Source organism: Polypterus senegalus, chromosome 6 (genome assembly GCF_016835505.1).
Source record: "Polypterus senegalus isolate Bchr_013 chromosome 6, ASM1683550v1, whole genome shotgun sequence".
Classification (NCBI taxonomy): Eukaryota; Metazoa; Chordata; class Cladistia; order Polypteriformes; family Polypteridae; genus Polypterus; species Polypterus senegalus.
The window spans coordinates 136,628,145-136,647,433 of NC_053159.1; the positions used below are offsets into that span (position 1 = coordinate 136,628,145).

Below are 19,289 nucleotides of genomic sequence, written 5' to 3' on the forward strand. Positions count from 1 at the left end.
TGCAGGAAGGTTTCCTGTGTCTCCCAGCACGGTGTCAAGCACGAGGAGGAGATACCGCGAGTTGGACTGTTGCGCAAGGAAAGCTGGACAGGGCCATAGAAGGGCATCAACCCAGCAGCTGGACCAGTATCTGCTCCTTTATATGAGGATGAACAGTAGGAGCACTGCCAGAGCCCTACAAAATGATCTCCAGCAGGTTGCTGTTGTGCATGATTCTGACCAAACTGTCAGAAACGGACTCCATGAGGATGGCATGAGGACCTGACATCCTCTAGTGGGACCTCTGCTCACAGCCCATTACCGCAAAGCTCGACTGGAATTTGCCAGAGAATACCACAATTGGCAGCTCCACCATTGGCACCTTGTTCCCTTCACTGATGAGAGCAGCTTCATACAGAGCAAATGTGACAGATGTGAAAAAATCCGAAGACCCCGTTGTGAATTTTACACAACCTGCAACATCATCCAGCATGTCCAGTTTGGTGGTGAGTCAGTGATGGCCTGTGGAGGCATATCCTTGGAAGGTTGCAAAAACCTCCCCATGCTAGGCTACGGTACCCTGACAGCTGTAAGTTACCAGTATGAAATCCTCAAAGCCATTATTAGACCTTACACTGGTGTGGTGGGCTCTGGGTTCCTCCTAGTGTAGGACAATACCCAGCTTTATGTGGCTAGAGTGTGTAGGCAGTTCCTGGATAACAAAGGCATTGATGCCATTGACTGGCCCGCACATTCCCAGACCTGAATCCAATTGAGAACATCTGAGATGTATTGTATCAGTGCATCCGACACCACTAAGTATCACCACAGATAGCTTAGGAGCTCACTGATGACCTGATCCAGAGCTGGGAGGAGATCCCCCAAGACACCATCTGCTGTCTCATCAGGAGCACGCCCAGGAGTTGTCTGGAGTACATACATTCACATGGGTGCCATAAACACTACTAAGTCACAGTATGAGCTGTCGTGATGAAATTCACACAAGTTGGATCAGCCTGTGATATGAATTTTTGACAGTGTAATGTTGAAGCCATGTTGATGTTGAATCCATCCCTCAATGGGTTGGTTATTTTGGCTTCCATTGACCGTTGTTACATCATTTTGTTTACAACAAATTACACAGTATTATTCAGCAAATATTTTCTACTTGAATATTTCATTCATTGAGGTCCGCTCTGTGATTTAAGTGTTCCCTTAATTTTTTAAACAGTGTATATCTGTAATTAAATTCCGTCCCAGGGAGGTACTTTTTAATAATAAATAATGTCTCACCTTAAAGGCACAAAAATGGTTAGTCATTTAAATTCATGACATCATTATAAAGAATGTATGGAAAAACATAATTTGCTAACTCTATTTTGTTTGAGTGAATGAGCCACTTATGACAATAAAAATGAGGGTTATATAGTATATATTTAAGGACTTTTTTATTTTCTTGAGACACAGGATGTTTGAATGGAAGAGAGCAATCTAAGAAAGCAATATAATTAAGCTATAGCACACTTAAACAATTCTTTTCAAAATTTAATATCTGTAGATAATTTAAATGTCTTTCTGCAGGCTTGGAATTCTGTTTGTTTTAAAGAATAATTATGTACAATGTTTTAAAACAAAAAGAAAACATATGAATGCAAACGTGAGGCATTGCATATTTGCAGATTAAAATATATACTAGTACATGTACAGTATTTACATAGATTTCATTTTATATATTGTTACTTGTAAAACATATTTCTAACTGGAAAATTAAAATAACAGTTATGCAAAACACAGGGTTCCTACTAGCATTTGCCCTTAATCTCCATTAACCTATACTCTTACCTGTTTTTTTCTACCTTTACTAAGGTTAAAACCATTTGGAATTCTAATGAAAAACATTACGAGTTTTAACATACAGTATAAGATGGTAAAATGTATCGCAAATTTCTTGCAACTTGAAGTTATTTTTGTATTTTTTTATTAAGTGTGCATAAAACAAAAATTGAAAACAAATTATTTAATAGATCAATGATCAATATTAGCACTATGGGCAATGCACTGCCATACCCAGAAAACAAAACTTCAGACTGTTCTACTGTAAATGTTTCCATTATAGACAAAAATCAAAAGGTAATTTATGCTATCATCTTCTTTGCCAGTAAGGCAACAGGTTCTCCAAAAAGAAAATCATGTACTGATAAAAGGTGATGAAAGTCTAACACTGACTGTCCGACTGCCAGAAGACCCAGAAAGTACCTCTTCAGATTCTGTAAGTACAGAGGACAGATTGAGCAGTTAAAAGTAAAAGAAAAATTCAATTTTTTACTGTTAAAGTGATTAAAATATTTTAGATGTTATATTTGCACTGGGATCCGCTGGAAGTAGTAGCAAAGGAGAAACGTAAAGCAAAAGTGACTACCATTGTGAACAACTGTGCATATCCTCCCTTTGATGCACTAACACCGAGTACTTTCAGCTAATGAATCATTTAGCTGCAGATGTGTGTCAGGAGACACTACCGGGTCTCCTTTATACCAACATTAACACACCTGTATAACGCCTCACCGTGACTATGGTTGCCAAGTCAGAAATTTTTCTTTATTTTTAATTTTCTTCCTCTTTAGTCATTTTGGCATGTGTTCAGACCATAATGTGTGTATTTATCTACCTACCTATTTATTTCTTTTAATGAGCTTCTGTAAAAAGGTAAATTTCCCCCTGTGGACAAATAATATTTTATCTTATCTTATATATTTGACAGTCCTGTGTACTTAGTTACACTGCTGATAGCAAAGTTGGTAGTGCTATCATAATACACCTTGAATTTGAAATGATTTAAAGTAGAACACTCAGAATAAGCCTTGACATAAATATAATTTCTTTTCACTCAAACTCTGACTTAATAAGGGATTTTAACATTGTCATGACTGGTGGGCTGGCGCCCTGCCTGGGGTTTGTTTCCTGCTTTGCACCCTGTGTTGGCTGGGATTGGCTCCAGCAGACCCCCGTGACCCTATAGTTAGGATATAGCAGGTTGGATAATGGATGGATGGAACATTGTCATGAATAAATAAATTGATGGACTATTCTTCAACAGTTTTTGCTACCTGTGTTATATTTTTAATAAAAAACATTTAAGTCTGTTACCAGTAGTGGTAACCAGATTCAAAAGGTATTTTCAATATCTAAAAACTAAAGTTTAGTTGGGTTTTTTTAGCTGACACACAAAAATCTAGTTTGATTCTTTGGCAACAGCGTATTATGGCATAGGGTGTAGTTTGGCATGGTTGGGACTGATAAATCGCAGTTGGAGATTACCCTCCGTAAAAAGCTCTGTTATGCCCATACAGGCATCATGGTGGTGCTGTCGTCGCTACAGCTACGAGGATCGGTGTTAAAGAAATATCCCCGTGGTTGTGCGGATTTTCCAAGGTGTCCCACGTTAGCACTGGTCTCCAATAACATCTCTGTGATAGATAAATGGAAGCTTTTTTCCACGTGCGCGGTATTGCCATGTGCTTGGGTCCTGCGCTGACCCGATGTCACTTTGGCAAGAAATTAAGTAAAAAAACAGCTAATTCGTAAATTTAAACAAGCAAAAGATCAGAAACGTATCCTTACTTTAATAAAAATGCACACAAAGACCTCGTGTACTTAAAGAGATGACAAATGAAAATATTCCAACCCACACCATAATGCACAATTTATTTTCTTTACCACAAACCATTTTACCCATTTGTGTAAATATACCTTTATTGATAAGACTCGTCAACTCCGCACACCAACGTAAGTCGTCCCATTGGCACGTCGTGTGCTGGACGCAGTTTTCCTCGCTTGTATTTCAGATTGTTTTTCTCTTACTTTGTAAAGATAATTAACATATAGCTTTGTTAAAGATAACGCCATTAAACGTGCAAGTGGTTATCAAAATCAAACCACAACTTAGTACAGCACCAAAAAAGGGAGGAACCTTGGAGGGCTTCGCAGTTGTGGTCAGAAAATGGAGACGGAAGTTTTTACGCTTATAATTAAAATTTGCATCGTCGGGAAATACGGTTCTGTTTTTATATGTTAATTGAACGTTTTTACCACTAGTGCAGATCTTAAGATTAATTTTGTAACACCCCATCGGCTATTTCTGCAGTAAAGCCAGGAGTTTGAACGAACGTGGCGGAACGGGCATCTCGCCGCGTGTTGTGCCCAGTCAACCTGTTAAAAGATCGTAAAAGTTTAAGATTGACAGAAAAAGTCAAAATATTATTAAGTTAGTTAATCCGGTTTCTTTTGTTTTTTTGTTTTTTTTTTTGCCTTTTGTTTATAGAAAATATGCTGCAAAACAACTTACTTTTTGCCAGTGGTTTTCAGGGCGACAGTTATTTGCTTACCTTTGTTATATAGTCCTTCAGTGAGCTGAGAACTGCTGTATTGCTATAAATAATTTCGTTTAAAATGGAAATGTGAAATGTCGTTTCTTTTGAATATTTGGGAGAAAGTTATCTCGATGTTTTATGTTAAAAAAAATGCCATCTCATCCTTATATTTTCCGGAAAACTAACTCCTTCAATGAGGTCACTTCCTGCGTGTGACGGCGTTGTTAAAATTGCACTTTTTTGTTGGGAGTTCGCTCAAATGAAAGTAGTAGGAGGAGGTGAGCGAGCGTTCGAGTCCCGTATTACGACGAAAGAATGGATGTCTTTGGAGACCGGGGACAGTCTTCCATACCGAAAGTAATTTATGGCGTTCTCTAACAGTTCTTGTTTCTACAATGATTTTCTCCTGAATAGGTGGTAAATGGCATATTTTCAAATTTTGCTCGAAAAGTATATATATATATATATATATATATATATATATATATATATATATGTATATATATATATATATATATATATATATATATATATATATATATGTGTGTATATATATATATATATGTGTGTATATATATATATATATATATGTGTATGTATATGTGTGTGTATATATATATATATATATATATATATATATATATATATAAACTTGGACAGGTATTGTTCTTAACAGTATTTTAACACTTGATAGTTAAGATTTCTTAACTGATAGATACCGAAGTCAGCAACGCCAAGATTAAACAGGGAAACAGTTTTGCTCGTTTGGCTCCTGTTTTAGGGACTCCCTTGGGGATAATTGCCTCCACTTGAACTCGTGTATCTTTTAGTTGTTAAAGGGTACTATTTAAAGTCGGCATCCATACTGTAGTAGTGCTGAATATGTTAAGGTTAAAGATTAAGAATGTGCTTTAATATTTTTTCCTGGTCGTTTTCATTATCCCTATCCTGGTGAGGGTCTTAGCAGCAACATGTTGATCTGGGCTTACCACGCTATGATATCATCAATAAGTTCTTCCAGCAACTTCTGGGGAATTTCTAGATACCCTCAGAGTAGCCAATGATGTGTTAAAGGGTCTACATCTGAGCCTTTTCACAGGAGGATGTATAAAAAAAATATTTAAGCAGCTTCTGTGAAAAGCCAAATTTTCCTCTGTGGTTAAGTAATTTTATGTAGAAAGGGTAGCCAAACTACAAACAAATTCATTTTACTCCAAATTTCTCCTCTTTTGCTGAGCTCCACACCTGAGTCCAGTAGCTCTTTATTTCATCCACTTGTGACATCAGTTTTAGTGACTACCTATTTATTATTTAATTTAGGATATGGACTGACTGGTAAGTTGAAATCCTCATTAGAGAACTTAATTTCAACTTTATCACCTCAGTCCTGGGGGGGTGGAGGGGCATTTATTTCAGTTGTCTAGCCTCTGCTTCAAGATCACAGCCCCCTGTTTCTCCCATTCTGCATTTTGAGATGCATGGACAACTGTGTGAAAAACCCATTGTGGGGATCCCCCATTCAACACATGGAATTCTGGGGGTTAGGATTTCTCCCAAACTGTTCTTCAGCTGCATAAAAACCAATGCAGGATAACTTTTCACCACTTTTCTATCTAATGAATTTGTAGGACTGATGACAATATAAGAGGGAGGCTTTGGCCCCTAAAAAGGTGCTAAAACTAGCAACATCCCTGGTCCAATGCAATATCAACCAAACTGCTGTTGCTGCACTGATGAATTTGTCAGTTGTTGGGCCCCTTCTGCCCTTGTTTAAACTCCTACATTTGGAACAGCTGCTTACTCCTTAGTAGAACATGCAGCTCTTCTCTGGGAGAGGACCTTGGCCTCAGATGTGAAGGTTATGATTCTTAACACAGCTGCTAACATTCTCAGATGTACATAGGAATTAATGGTCTGATCGGGACAATGTCTGCTGTGTAATGATTAGGCCTCTAAACTGGTTAGTGTCCAGTCTTCAAATGCATCTTGATAACCTGTCCCTAAAAGTAATGTTAGTGTAACTTTCATGTCACAGATAGAGGAAATGGATGTTCAGCAGCTTAGTTTTTTATGCTCAACTAAAATAACCTGTTTACAAGTACAGTTTTTTAAATTCTGTTTTCTGAAAGTGCATATCCAGAGCAGGAATATAAGGACTTGGAACCTATCCTGACACTATCAGGTGTGAAGTAGGAAACAATCTTGGGTGAATCTAAAGTTTATTATTGATCATACTAATATGCCTTCCCTTTATCTGATATAATTTGTCTGTGTAAATTTTCCAATTAAGGAAGTGGAGTTATTGGCACAAGCCTACATGAACACAGAAGGAAAATTTGAATTCCACACATAAGACAGTTCAGCTTTGCAATCACTTAGGACCTGTGCACTGTGAGGTGGATGTGTTACTTGCCATTTCATATTAATATTTCATTTAAGTGACATTAGTAAGAGTTGTAAACAGATTTGCCAATAATGTACTAAAGTATATACAAATAGCATAATTATTTTTACAGACAAATACAGAACCTTTCTTTTCTTGCATGGCTAGCTACTTGTAAAATGTCTAATCATATTGAATGTGTCAGCTGCACATTTTTCCTTCGCTCTGTGAAAAGTTCATCCTTGGCTTAGGCTTTTTCTTACTAGCTTATACTGGTCTGTTTGTTAAGCATCTCTGTATCAGTATATGATTCTCAAGCCTTTTCAAAAAAAGTATAAGCCTCTTACCTCACTTGGATTTCATCTTAGTTATGAGGCTGCAGAAGGGAGTAGAGGGGTGGTTAGTGGGTACAGGAATTAGTAAGTTTAACTCTTTAATGGTTGTCATTGACAGAAAATTCTGTTGTGGTAATAAAAGTAAAAAGGATCACATGACCCTAATCTTACAGTAAGATTTTATGGGCTGAACTCATCTTTTAACATACAGAGAGAAAAATCTTTCCTGTAGCAGCTTCAGGATGTGGAGTTTATCTCAATAATTGATTTACATAGAGGACTGTGATTCTCAAATCATTTTTAAGTTATGTAGCCCCATTAACACTGTGAACCTTCAAAAGGCACTTTATAAATGTGTTTTTTTTTTTTTTTTGCAGTTGAGAGTTTCTCTTTATGGAAGAAGAAACTGGGGACATTTTGCATCCATATGGGTCATAATGTGCTTTTTACATTTCATAGCCAATTCCATGTTAGTAAATGGGTGCATTTTCTATCGTGAAGCAGAATGACATGCTTAGGAAAAAAATGAGGCTATTCTGAGAATTGGTGTGCAGCACTCACAGTGGACAATGCCTCATGAAACTTTTTAGGTTCAGTAAAAACAGCGGTGCATTGAAAAAAAATACATCTTTCAACTGTTGCACTAACAACTTTTTTTCTAGTGATGTTCATGTTGTTTTTATTTACTGTATGATTTTTTTTTTACTTATTCATTATATTCTTAAACCAGTCTAGTCCAGTTAAAATATCTTGGGGACAAGAGCACATCTTAATGGTATTGGATGCAAAGCAGTAAGCATCTGTACAGTACAAGGGGTACCAGTCTATTGCATAGCACATTCATAAATGCACCAACGATGACTGTCCAATTAGAGATGGCAATCAACCTAACATGCACATCTTTGAAACACAGAAAAAAAACTACAGCATGCAGAACAACACCCACATTGAAAAAGGGATAACGTGCAAACTCCTCACAGTTGGTGATTTAACACCAGAGTCCAATCCAGGTTACTCATTCCAGGAAGCATTTTGTTTATGTACTGTATTTTAACCAATTATTTTGGATGGATGGATGGATTTTTAACTATCTGTAGCAACAATTAGCTCTTCAGAATGTCGTTAATAAAATCCTATTTTAATTTTTACTGAGTAAAATATTTATACTGTTATTGTTACTCTCTTGAGATGTACAAATGACAAGAAAAAAAGGATCAACCCTAAATTGTATGTGCTCTGACAAGGCCTTGCCCATCTTGTTTTCTGTCTAAGCAACAGACTGCTTAAAGGCTTCATGCTTTGAAATTACAATGTTGACTTAATGTTTTCATTAGAATGTAAAATGTTGATATTTTTATTGCAAATAATTATTTTTTATTCTTTGCAGGAAATAAAAGCCAGACTGCCTAAAAAAGGTAATGTGATTTTTTAAATATATTTATATATATATGTGTATGTATATATATATATATATATATATGTATATGTATGTATATATATATATATATATATATATATATATATATATATATATATATAGTCATGTCTGTCAGTCATTGTCCAACCGGCTGTATCCTAACACAGGGTCATGGGGAACTGCTGGAGCCAATCCCAGCCAACACAGGGCACAAGGCAGGAACAAATCCCCGGGCAGGGTTCCAGCCCACCGCAGGGCACACATACACACACACACCCACTCCAAGCACATACTAGGGACAATTTAGGATCGCCACTGCACCTAACCTGCATGTCTTTGGACTGTGGGAGGAAACCGGAGCACCCTGAGGCAACCCACGCAGACACAGATACAGTATAATATATATATATATATATATATATATATATATATATATATACATATACATATATATATATATATACATATATATATATATATATATATATATATATATATATATACATATATATATATACATATTACATATATATATATATACATATATATATATATATATATATATATATATATATATATATATGTATGTATGTATATATATGTATGTATATATATATATGTATATATATATATATATATGTATATATATGTATATATATATATATATATATATATATATATATATGTATATGTGTATATATATGTATATATATATATGTGTGTATATATATGTATATATATGTATATATATATATGTATATATGTATGTATGTATATATGTATGTATATATATACAGTGGTGTGAAAAACTATTTGCCCCCTTCCTGATTTCTTATTCTTTTGCCTGTTTGTCACACAAAATGTTTCTGATCATCAAACACATTTAACCATTAGTCAAATATAACACAAGTAAACACAAAATGCAGTTTTTAAATGATGGTTTTATTATTTAGGGAGAAAAAATCCAAACCTACATGGCCCTGTGTGAAAAAGTAATTGCCCCCTTGTTCAAAAATAACCTAACTGTGGTGTATCACAACTGAGTTCAATTTCCGTAGCCACCCCAGGCCTGATTACTGCCACACCTGTTTCAATCAAGAAATCACTTAAATAGGAGCTGCCTGACACAGAGAAGTAGACCAAAAGCACCTCAAAAGCTAGACATCATGCCAAGATCCAAAGAAATTCAGGAACAAATGAGAACAGAAGTAATTGAGATCTATCAGTCTGGTAAAGGTTATAAAGCCATTTCTAAAGCTTTGGGACTCCAGCGAACCACAGTGAGAGCCATTATCCACAAATGGCAAAAACATGGAACAGTGGTGAACCTTCCCAGGAGTGGCCGGCCGACCAAAATTACCCCAAGAGCGCAGAGACGACTCATCCAAGAGGTCACAAAGACCCCAGGACAACGTCTAAAGAACTGCAGGCCTCACTTGCCTCAATTAAGGTCAGTGTTCACGACTCCACCATAAGAAAGAGACTGGGCAAAACGGCCTGCATGGCAGATTTCCAAGACAAAACCACTGTTAAGCAAAAGAACATTAGGGCTCGTCTCAATTTTGCTAAGAAACATCTCAATGATTGCCAAGACTTTGGGGAAAATACCTTGTGGACTGATGAGACAAAAGTTGAACTTTTGGAAGGCAAATGTCCCGTTACATCTGGCGTAAAAGGAACACAGCATTTCAGAAAAAGAACATCATACCAACAGTAAAATATGGTGGTGGCAGTGTGATGGTCTGGGGTTGTTTTGCTGCTTCAGGACCTGGAAGGCTTGCTGTGATAGATGGAACCATGAATTCTACTGTCTACCAAAAATCCTGAAGGAGAATGTCCGCCATCTGTTCGTCAACTCAAGCTGAAGCGATCTTGGGTGCTGCAACAGGACAATGACCCAAAACACACCAGCAAATCCACCTCTGAATGGCTGAAGAAAAACAAAATGAAGACTTTGGAGTGGCCTAGTCAAAGTCCTGACCTGAATCCAATTGAGATGCTATGGCATGACCTTAAAAAGGCGGTTCATGCTAGAAAACCCTCAAATAAAGCTGAATTACAACAATTCTGCAAAGATGAGTGGGCCAAAATTCCTCCAGAGCTGTAAAGACTCATTGCAAGTTATCACAAACGCTTGATTGCAGTTATTGCTGCTAAGGGTGGCCCAACCAGTTATTAGGTTTAGGGGGCAATTACTTTTTCACACAGGGCCATGTAGGTTTGGATTTTTTCTCCTAAATAATAAAACCATCATTTAAAAACTGCATTTTGTGTTTACTTGTGTTATATTTGACTAATGGTTAAATGTGTTTGATGATCAGAAACATTTTGTGTGACAAACATGCAAAAGAATAAGAAATCAGGAAGGGGGCAAATAGTTTTTCACACCACTGTATGTATGTATATGTATGTGTGTATATATATATATATATGTATATGTATATATATGTATATGTATATGTATATATATATATGTATATATATATATATATATGTATATATATAGATATATATATATATGTATATATGTATATGTATATATATATATATATATATGTATATGTATATATATATATATATATATATATGTATATGTATATGTATATATATATATATATATATGTATATATATATATATGTGTATGTATATATATATATGTGTATATATATGTATATATATATGTATGTATATATGTGTATATATATATGTATGTATATATGTATGTATATGTATATATGTATATATACGTACATACATATATATGTGTGTATACCTGTGTATATATAAAACACAATTATTAAGCAAGTTGTATTTTTGAGGATTAATTTTAATATGGAACAAATACAGTGCTATCAGTCAATCCAAAATGTTGTTAAACCTGTAACTTGAATGTTTTAACTAAGAAAATGTGAGTGTGAACATTCTCGGGGGAATACATATGTGTGCACAATTATTAGGCAACTATTAGTGTGCACAATTATTACACAACTAAAGGAAAAACAAAAATGTTCCCATCTCACTTGTTTGTTTTCATCTGTTAAAGTGAGAATAATAAACAACTCAAAATTTACAAATAAACATTTCTGACATTTCAAAAAAAAAAAACAAATCGGTGACCAATATAGCCATCCTTCTTTTCAATAACAGTCATAAGCCTTCCATTTATGGAGTCTGTCAGTTTCTTGATCTTTTGACAACTTTTTGGGCAGCAGCAACCACAGCCTCTCCCAGACACTGTTCAGAGAGGTGTTCTCTTTTCCTTCTCCGTAAATCTGCCGTTTAAGAAGGGCTTTAGTGTATGTGAGGATGCAGGCGCATGTCATTTTTCTTTTACCTTTAAGGCCTTTACTGGCTAGCTACGCAGTTGAGTACTTCAATGCATGTGAATAGAGCATTGTCCTGCATAAAAATCATGGTCTTCTAAAAAGATGTAGACTTTTTCTTTTACCACTGCTTGAATAAAGTGTCTTTGTCTTCTAAAAACTGGCAGTAGGTTTGGGCGTTGATTTTGAGTCCATGTTAAACCTGAAAAGGTCCAACTAGCTCATCTTTAGTAATGCCAGACCATACCAGTACCTCACCTTCATCTTACTGGTGTCTGAGTCAAAGTGGAGCTCTGAACCCATTGCTGATCCAGCCATGGATCCATCCATCTGCTCAGTCAAGAGTTACTCTCATCTCATCAGCCCATAAAACCTTTGAAAAATCTGTCTTCAGATATTTCTTGGACCAGTCTTGACGTTTCAACTTGTGTGTCTTGTTCAGTGGTGGTTGGGTTTCAGCCTACCTTACCTTTGCAATGTCTCCGAGCACTGAATACCTTGTACTTCTGGGCACTCCATATAGGTTGCATTTCTGGATTATGACAGCACTGGAGGATAATGGGTTCCTGGTAACTTCACGTCTTTGGCAGTTAATATGTCTTTTTTTCCCCCCCAACACATTTTTTGTGGCCCTGTTGACTATTTGCAACAAAATGTTTGATGGTTCTGTGATCACGTTCCAATATCTGAGCAATTTCAAGAGTGCTGCATCCCCCTGAAAGACTTTTTACAATTTTTGACTTTTTAGTGTCTATTAAATCTCTTTTTTGGCCCATTTTACCTGAGGAAAACAAGCTGCCTAATAATTATGCACATCTTGATATAGGGTGTTGATCTCTTACGCCACACCCTGCCTCATTACACAAATACACATCATCTGATATGCTTAAATCCAATAACTATTCAAGTTTGTACAGCTTAGAGTCGGAATACATAAATATATGTATATATATATATTATACTGTATTTATATGTATATGCATGTGTCTATGTCAGTTAAGTTTCAGGGATATCAGTCTGGCCAGTTAGGAAGCATAATTGATTGTGAATCAGCTTCACTTGCTTTGGTCATATGAAATTATAACAGGTGCAGCCCCTCCAAGGAGGCGATTCCTTACGTGCTGTTGCAAGAAGGCTTGCTGTGTCCTCCCAGCATAATCTCAAGATCATGGAGGAGATACTATTACTTGAATACACAGGCCATTACACTAAGAGAACTGGACAGAGCTGTAGAAGTGCATCAACCCAGCAACAGAACTTGATATGTTCTCCTTTGTGCAAGGTGGAACAGGAGTAGCACTGCCAGAGCCCTATAAAATGACCATCTGACTACTGGTGTGCATGTGTCAGAAACAGACTCCATGGAAGTTGGCATGGTGGCCCGACATCCTCCAGTAGAACCTGTGCTTGCAGCTCGATTGGCATTCACCAGAGAATGCCACAATTGGCAGCTCCTCATTGGTGCCCCATTCTCTTCACAGATTAGAGCAGGTTCACAATAAGATTCTGTAAACCCCTGCAACATCATCCAGCTGTTGTCTCTCGTCTTTTATACTTTGTATTTTTAAACTGTCTCTAAAGTTGTGTTTTTGTGGGTCTGCCCACTATGGACTGCCACTTAATAGGTTGGTGGTACATGCACACTCCAGATAATGCTTTGATAAGGTTCATTTCAGTGTGACCCTGAATTGGAATAAGTGGGTTCTAAAATGAATGAATAGATATGCAATGATGTGCAATTAAAACAAAGCTTTGTACACCACACTTCATTTTCAGTTCTGCTCCTAAATGTGTAGTATGTAAGTATTTTAATGCAGACCTGGTATTTGTAGCTCCAGCAGAATGCATCTTTTGAGAGAGGTTCTAATTGAATTTTTTCCAGTTTAATCCCTATACTAGAGATGTGTATAAAATACACAAAAATAATTTCTGGAATAAAAAAGGTACAGTTATAGCATGTGCACCTTTGTCACAGAAAATGTGGAATACAGTATTCCTTTTTATCTTCTTTCTGGTCAGCAGTACAGCTTGTGTAGTGCAGCATGATAAATTGCCAAACACACAAAAATTAATTAGCTGCACTTTTATACAAACAGGTCCAAGTAAAGCCATTCCTGATCAGGTTATGTTTAAAAAGGCCTTCATCCTAAGCTTAGGTCACAACATGGAAAATGCCACACTTAGACAGCTTTCTGTGTATCCCATGTCTCATGTGTCACCATTACAAAAGGAACAGTCCATTGGTTTGCTATAAGCAGGCATAGCATATGACACCAATCCCAGACAATATGTTTTAATCCATGCCATTTTGTCCCGATTGCAGGCAAGATTTCAGGAGACCAGCAAAACACATCTAATCACCCCAACAACGTCCAAGCAAAACCAACATATCAGACTGGTCGATTTAAGGGATCATTTTAGAACTGCCATCTGTTTTGCTGCATAAACTGCCAGCAGATACAATGTTTACATCAGTGGCAGAACAATGAGCCTTATAGCCAGGTGACATGTCAAAGGCCTGCTGCGTACACTGTGTCAACATGTGACCATACAACAAGTGCCAGGCCATACAGAGCTGCTGTGGTCACAAGTGACCATCGGCTTGCAAGTGCTTGCATGGCTGGTCTTCATTCCTGACCTCAACTCCATAGAGTACTGTACCTTTAGAATGCCCTGGAATGTGCTTCCTGTGACTAACAACTTAGTCGTATCCTTCTTCTGGAATGGGATACAGCCCCACCCCTGCCGATTCAGAGGCCCATAGGCTAAGTGTTGCAGAGGTGTCAAGTAATGGTGACATCAAGAGCTCCTCACAGAAGACATTGGAGAACTGCAAGACAACTGTTGTTAATGTTCAAAGTTATTTTTCAGTTTTTATTCTATGCTGTTTTTTCATTTTCTATTTTGGTCTAACGGCAATTGCGGAGTTTCTTTTTTCCATCAGTAAAAATACTTTTGGTACCGTATGTCACTTCTCCTGATTACAGGAAACGTATGTTCACTTTTCAAGGGACAAATATTGGAACATTAGCATCTACTATAGGATTAAAATGTATTATTAATTATTATAAATTAAACTAAATCTGCTTTGTCAGAAAGTCTCTTGTGAGAGACACATGTAACAACAGAAATCTATTTGTACATATCACATAGTCATATTCAACAACTTTTTTTCTTGTAGAAAACTCACATTCTGTCTTTGAATCGAAGTACATGAAATCCAAAATGGGAAAGAATCAATAAGGAGATGAGGGTTGGACTTTTTCCTGTGTGCTTTTGTGTGCATTTCTGTCGTTGTTGTTTTTACAAAGAAATTTAAGATAAAGCCTGGTTCAGTTATTTATTTTAACCTACATAAAATACATTTAAGAGGAATTAATATTGTGATATGTGGTTTCTTCACAATACAGACATGGATAAATATGGAAAAAGAAGGAACGGGTAAATTAACTATACAAAATACTAGTGTTGTAGCTGATAGCATGAAATACATTTGTATTAATTATCATTTCATGGCCAACGTAATTTTGATATCCGCTACTTGCTATGTTTATGTTCGTTATATTATTATCTCTTATATGTATTTCTCTTCTGGTTCGTCCTGCTTCTTCTTCAAAACCAGTCCCGCCCACACGCAGCCGACATGGCATTTCTCGATTCCTATTTGTCCTCTTCCAAACCCTTCCCCACGCCGCCTGCGGCTCCTCTTCAAAACCGGTCCTGCCCACACGCAGCCAACACGGCATTTCTCGATTCCTATTCGTCCTGTACCAAACCCCTCCCAACGCTGCCTGTGGCCTCCCATACACCCGCACGCTGCTTTTCTCTATTCCTATTCCTACTTCGGACTACCGCGTTCCCCGCTCATCTCTCATGACCCCATTGGTGTCACATCTCCGCCCTATATCTAGCTTGACCGCGTGACCTTTCACTTCGCCCATGTGTGCGCCTGAGAGTCTTTTCCGTAGCCTGCTACAGGAAGGTACTCTCTCGACCATTGGTATTGGTTTCGCTCCTTCCTATTTTCGTTATACTGCGACGGTTGTTTCCTAAGCCTTTGTTATAAAACGAACGACAGTATCTTCTCTGTCGATGGGTTTTTGTACAACGTCCTCTCTATTCTGGGATCCGGCAACTGCCTGTTCCTATCGGTGGGTTATTTTTTGACACAAATGGTTGACGAAGGCAGTGCACTCTCACTACGACATAGGGCAGTAGATTTTGTTGCATCACATTGAGACAGATTTGGAGACGTTCTTCCTGTTGTTCTTTCCAACGCAAGTCGAGTTATCACAACAAGTCAGGAGTAATATCAATACATGGCAACATCTGGAGTTTATGAAGCACCAATGACACATTGTTATGCATTTCAAGCTGTTGACAGACTACTGCGAGATCTCACACAGGAAAATGCACCTTTTGGTAATAAAACCATTCTTCTCGGTGGAGATTTCCGCCAAATACTGTCTGTTCCGCGGTTCTCGAGCCCTCACCGTTACCTCTTGCATCAACAAACATAGGCTGTGGAACAAAATGAAGGTCCTTAAACTCACAAAAAATATGAGAGCTCTCAAAAGGGAAACTCAATTTGTTCAATGGCTTCTTCAATTTGGGGAAGGTAAAACTGGAGACACGGCAGAACTACCTTCTCAATGTTTACCACAACAACAACACCCAGTTGCTGAACTTTATGGTGAAATTCTTTTCTCGACTGTGACTCCCCAAGAACTTGCTGTAAGAGCAATACTGAGCGTCACAAACAACGATTCTCTACGTATTAACAACAGAGTTCTTGATCTTATACATGGTGAAAAAGTGACCTTCAAGAGTGTAGATACAGTGCTCAGAGACGATCCTAATGATCAACTAATGTACCAGGAGTTTTTACACACCCTCACACCAACTGGCATGCCTTCTCATATCCTTCATCTGAAGGTGGGAGCTGAAGTTATGCTCCTCCAAAATATTATGCCATCAAAAGGTCTTTGCAATGGAACAAGTCTCATCATTACCTGAATACATACAAATATTATTGAGTGCAAACTGATCACTATCCAAAATTCTGAAACAATCTTCATTCCCAGAATCTCTCTCCTTCCTTCCGACACCAATCTCCTTTTTAAATTTAAACACACACAATTCCCACTCAGACTTGACTTCTACCAAAGATTTGTGTTAATCTACAACAACCAGTCTTCAGCCACGATCAGTTCTACATGGCCTTTTCTAGGGTTAGATCTTTCGACTCATTATCTGTCGTCTCCACCAAAACACCTACTCACAACTGTGTCTTTCAAAAAGTATTTATTTCTTCTTGACTTCTGAATTCCTTTCTCACCATTTTCCGTTCCTGTTCTTACACCGCTGTATGCTACGGCGGGAGTCGACTAGTTATTATTATTATTATGGTCATCCATCCATCCTTTATTGAGTCTGCTTACTCTAGCTCAAGACAATGGATGTAGGAGTGTTTTCTGTCAGAATCACTTGAAAGTTTATCATTGTTATACCCATCTCTCTTTGTTGATAATGAATTTATTTGGCAGACAACAATGCTCAAAATGGCTTACAAGTACAGGGTAAACGCAATACATATACATTGTTGGGGCTGATGTGTTTCTCACACTTTTTGAATATTTATTCTGTATGTAAATATATATAAATCATAGAGATTGTGTAATTACATTTCTCTATATGCAATCACAGATGGAAACCTGACCTTCTTCCCAGGATGCAAATAAATGGGAAGAAAAAGGAGAATACCAAGCTTGTTCTTTGTGTCAAAATACTAGTGAGCGAGGTAATTCATAATGAATCAAAATTCTGTATTTCTGCAATGTTTTAAATTGGAGCATTTTTTTTTTTTTTTGGTTATGGCAAAGCAAACCCGTATTGACACTGGTTGAACATTCTAGGATTTAAATCTTTGATTTAGGAAACAGTAAAGTTTCAATGGTATAACTCTCTCATTCATTCTCATCTAAATGTCCTTTTTCCTGCCCTAGATGCAAAATGTGTGGATGAAGAGAGTAATGCGCAAGAAGCTAGTCCTTTTCTGAAGAAGTTTAAAAAAGATGAAAATGAAGAAATCCCACCAAGCACTTTGATTTTCGTGGAAAATATTCCAACAAACAAATCAACACAGCTTCTGGAAATGCTGGTGGAAAATATTTCTGGTTTATCATTAGAAAAAGGAGACTTCAGTATTGAATTTGTTGACCTAGGGAATGCTGTAGTATCTTTCAACAACAGAAGAGGTAAGTCACAGTGCACAAATAAAATAGTTAAAAAAACAGTTAATGTTGCTTATTAACCTTGTCTTAAATAACATTATTTTTCTTAAGTAACATTTTTCAGTCAAGCTCTACCATTAATAACATGTTTTATAGCTTGTTCAGTATATCTTGGTTTTCATTTAACAATTCAATCAGCCCAGTACAAATGGTTGAATCATGTAGCTAAGTTTTTCTTTAAAATTATACATTATATGTATTTTATATGGGGGATAGGAATAAAAATTTGGCTAAGGCCTTGTTCACACGGGCGTTAAAATCGAGCGTTTTTGCGTTAGAGGCGTCCGTGAGCGGATCAGCGTCGAGTGTTTTCTACGTAGGAGTCAATGAGAGTGTTCACACGGGCTTTGGTGACGTGCGTTTGTCCGGCTGCACGTTCATACGGCATCAAAAAAACGTTGCATGCAGCTTTTTCTTGGCGTTCAAAACCCAACGAACGCAAGGAAACCGCTTCTAGTTCGTTTTCTGCGCGTTTATTTTACGCTTCGGAGGAGCAGGGAGGGGGGGTGGTGGGGGGCATTTCAGTGCATAACACCGGTGTAAGCGCACACTCGACTACTGTTTCCTTACCTCAAAGTGACAAGTAGTTTCTCTTCGGGGCTAACACCAAGTCGCATATTGGTTGATCGGCGTGCAATGTGGCATTGCACCAGCTGCAGCAGACAATCAAAAGTGGAAACCGACATCCGACAGTAATTAAAAAACTTGCGCGGAAATTTTCGCATTTCTTCATAAAGCACAAAAAAACTTCCTTTAACCCAGTGCTTCTCAATTATTTTCTGTCATGCCCCTCCTAGGAAGAAGAAAACATCCTATAAATAGTATCATTTGTCTATAAAATTGTTATAAGTACACCTCTGCATAACACTGTATCCTTATTAACATATAAGAGAATAAAAAAAGAAAGAAATATGGACCAATTTACAACAAAGAATAGCTTTATTAAATGTAACAGAAAAGATTTAAAGTGCATTCTAAATTCAAAAAAAATGTAAAAGAAAAATAAAAAAGCATGTTCCCCGAGGTCAAACGAGCCCCCCTTGACGGAGCCACTACTTGAGAAACACTGCTTTAACCCGACGTTGTGCAGTCAGAGGATGAACCCAGTAGCGGCGATTTTTCTCTCCCTACGTCGCCGTATTACGAGTATTTTTAAAACAAGAAGATTAATATCTAACATAGCAAAAT

The 19,289-nt window shown here is 37.1% G+C and overlaps 2 protein-coding genes across 2 annotated transcripts in view; one reads left to right on the forward strand and one right to left on the reverse strand.

Moving 5' to 3' along the window:
- parp9 (poly(ADP-ribose) polymerase family member 9) overlaps window positions 1-4,439 on the reverse strand; it is a 43,468-nt gene extending 39,029 nt beyond the window's left edge. Inside the window, exon 1 of the mRNA XM_039757297.1 lies at window positions 4,365-4,439. The gene's annotated coding sequence lies outside the window, so the exon portion shown is untranslated. The remainder of the gene's footprint in view (window positions 1-4,364) is intronic.
- The window catches only part of LOC120531676 (protein mono-ADP-ribosyltransferase PARP14-like), a 73,288-nt gene that overhangs the window by 6,821 nt on the left and 47,178 nt on the right, over window positions 1-19,289 (forward strand). The window contains exons 2-4 of the mRNA XM_039757294.1: window positions 2,139-2,248; window positions 8,455-8,482; window positions 17,814-18,065. Coding sequence (XP_039613228.1) covers window positions 2,139-2,248; window positions 8,455-8,482; window positions 17,814-18,065 — 390 coding nt within the window. The remainder of the gene's footprint in view (window positions 1-2,138; window positions 2,249-8,454; window positions 8,483-17,813; window positions 18,066-19,289) is intronic.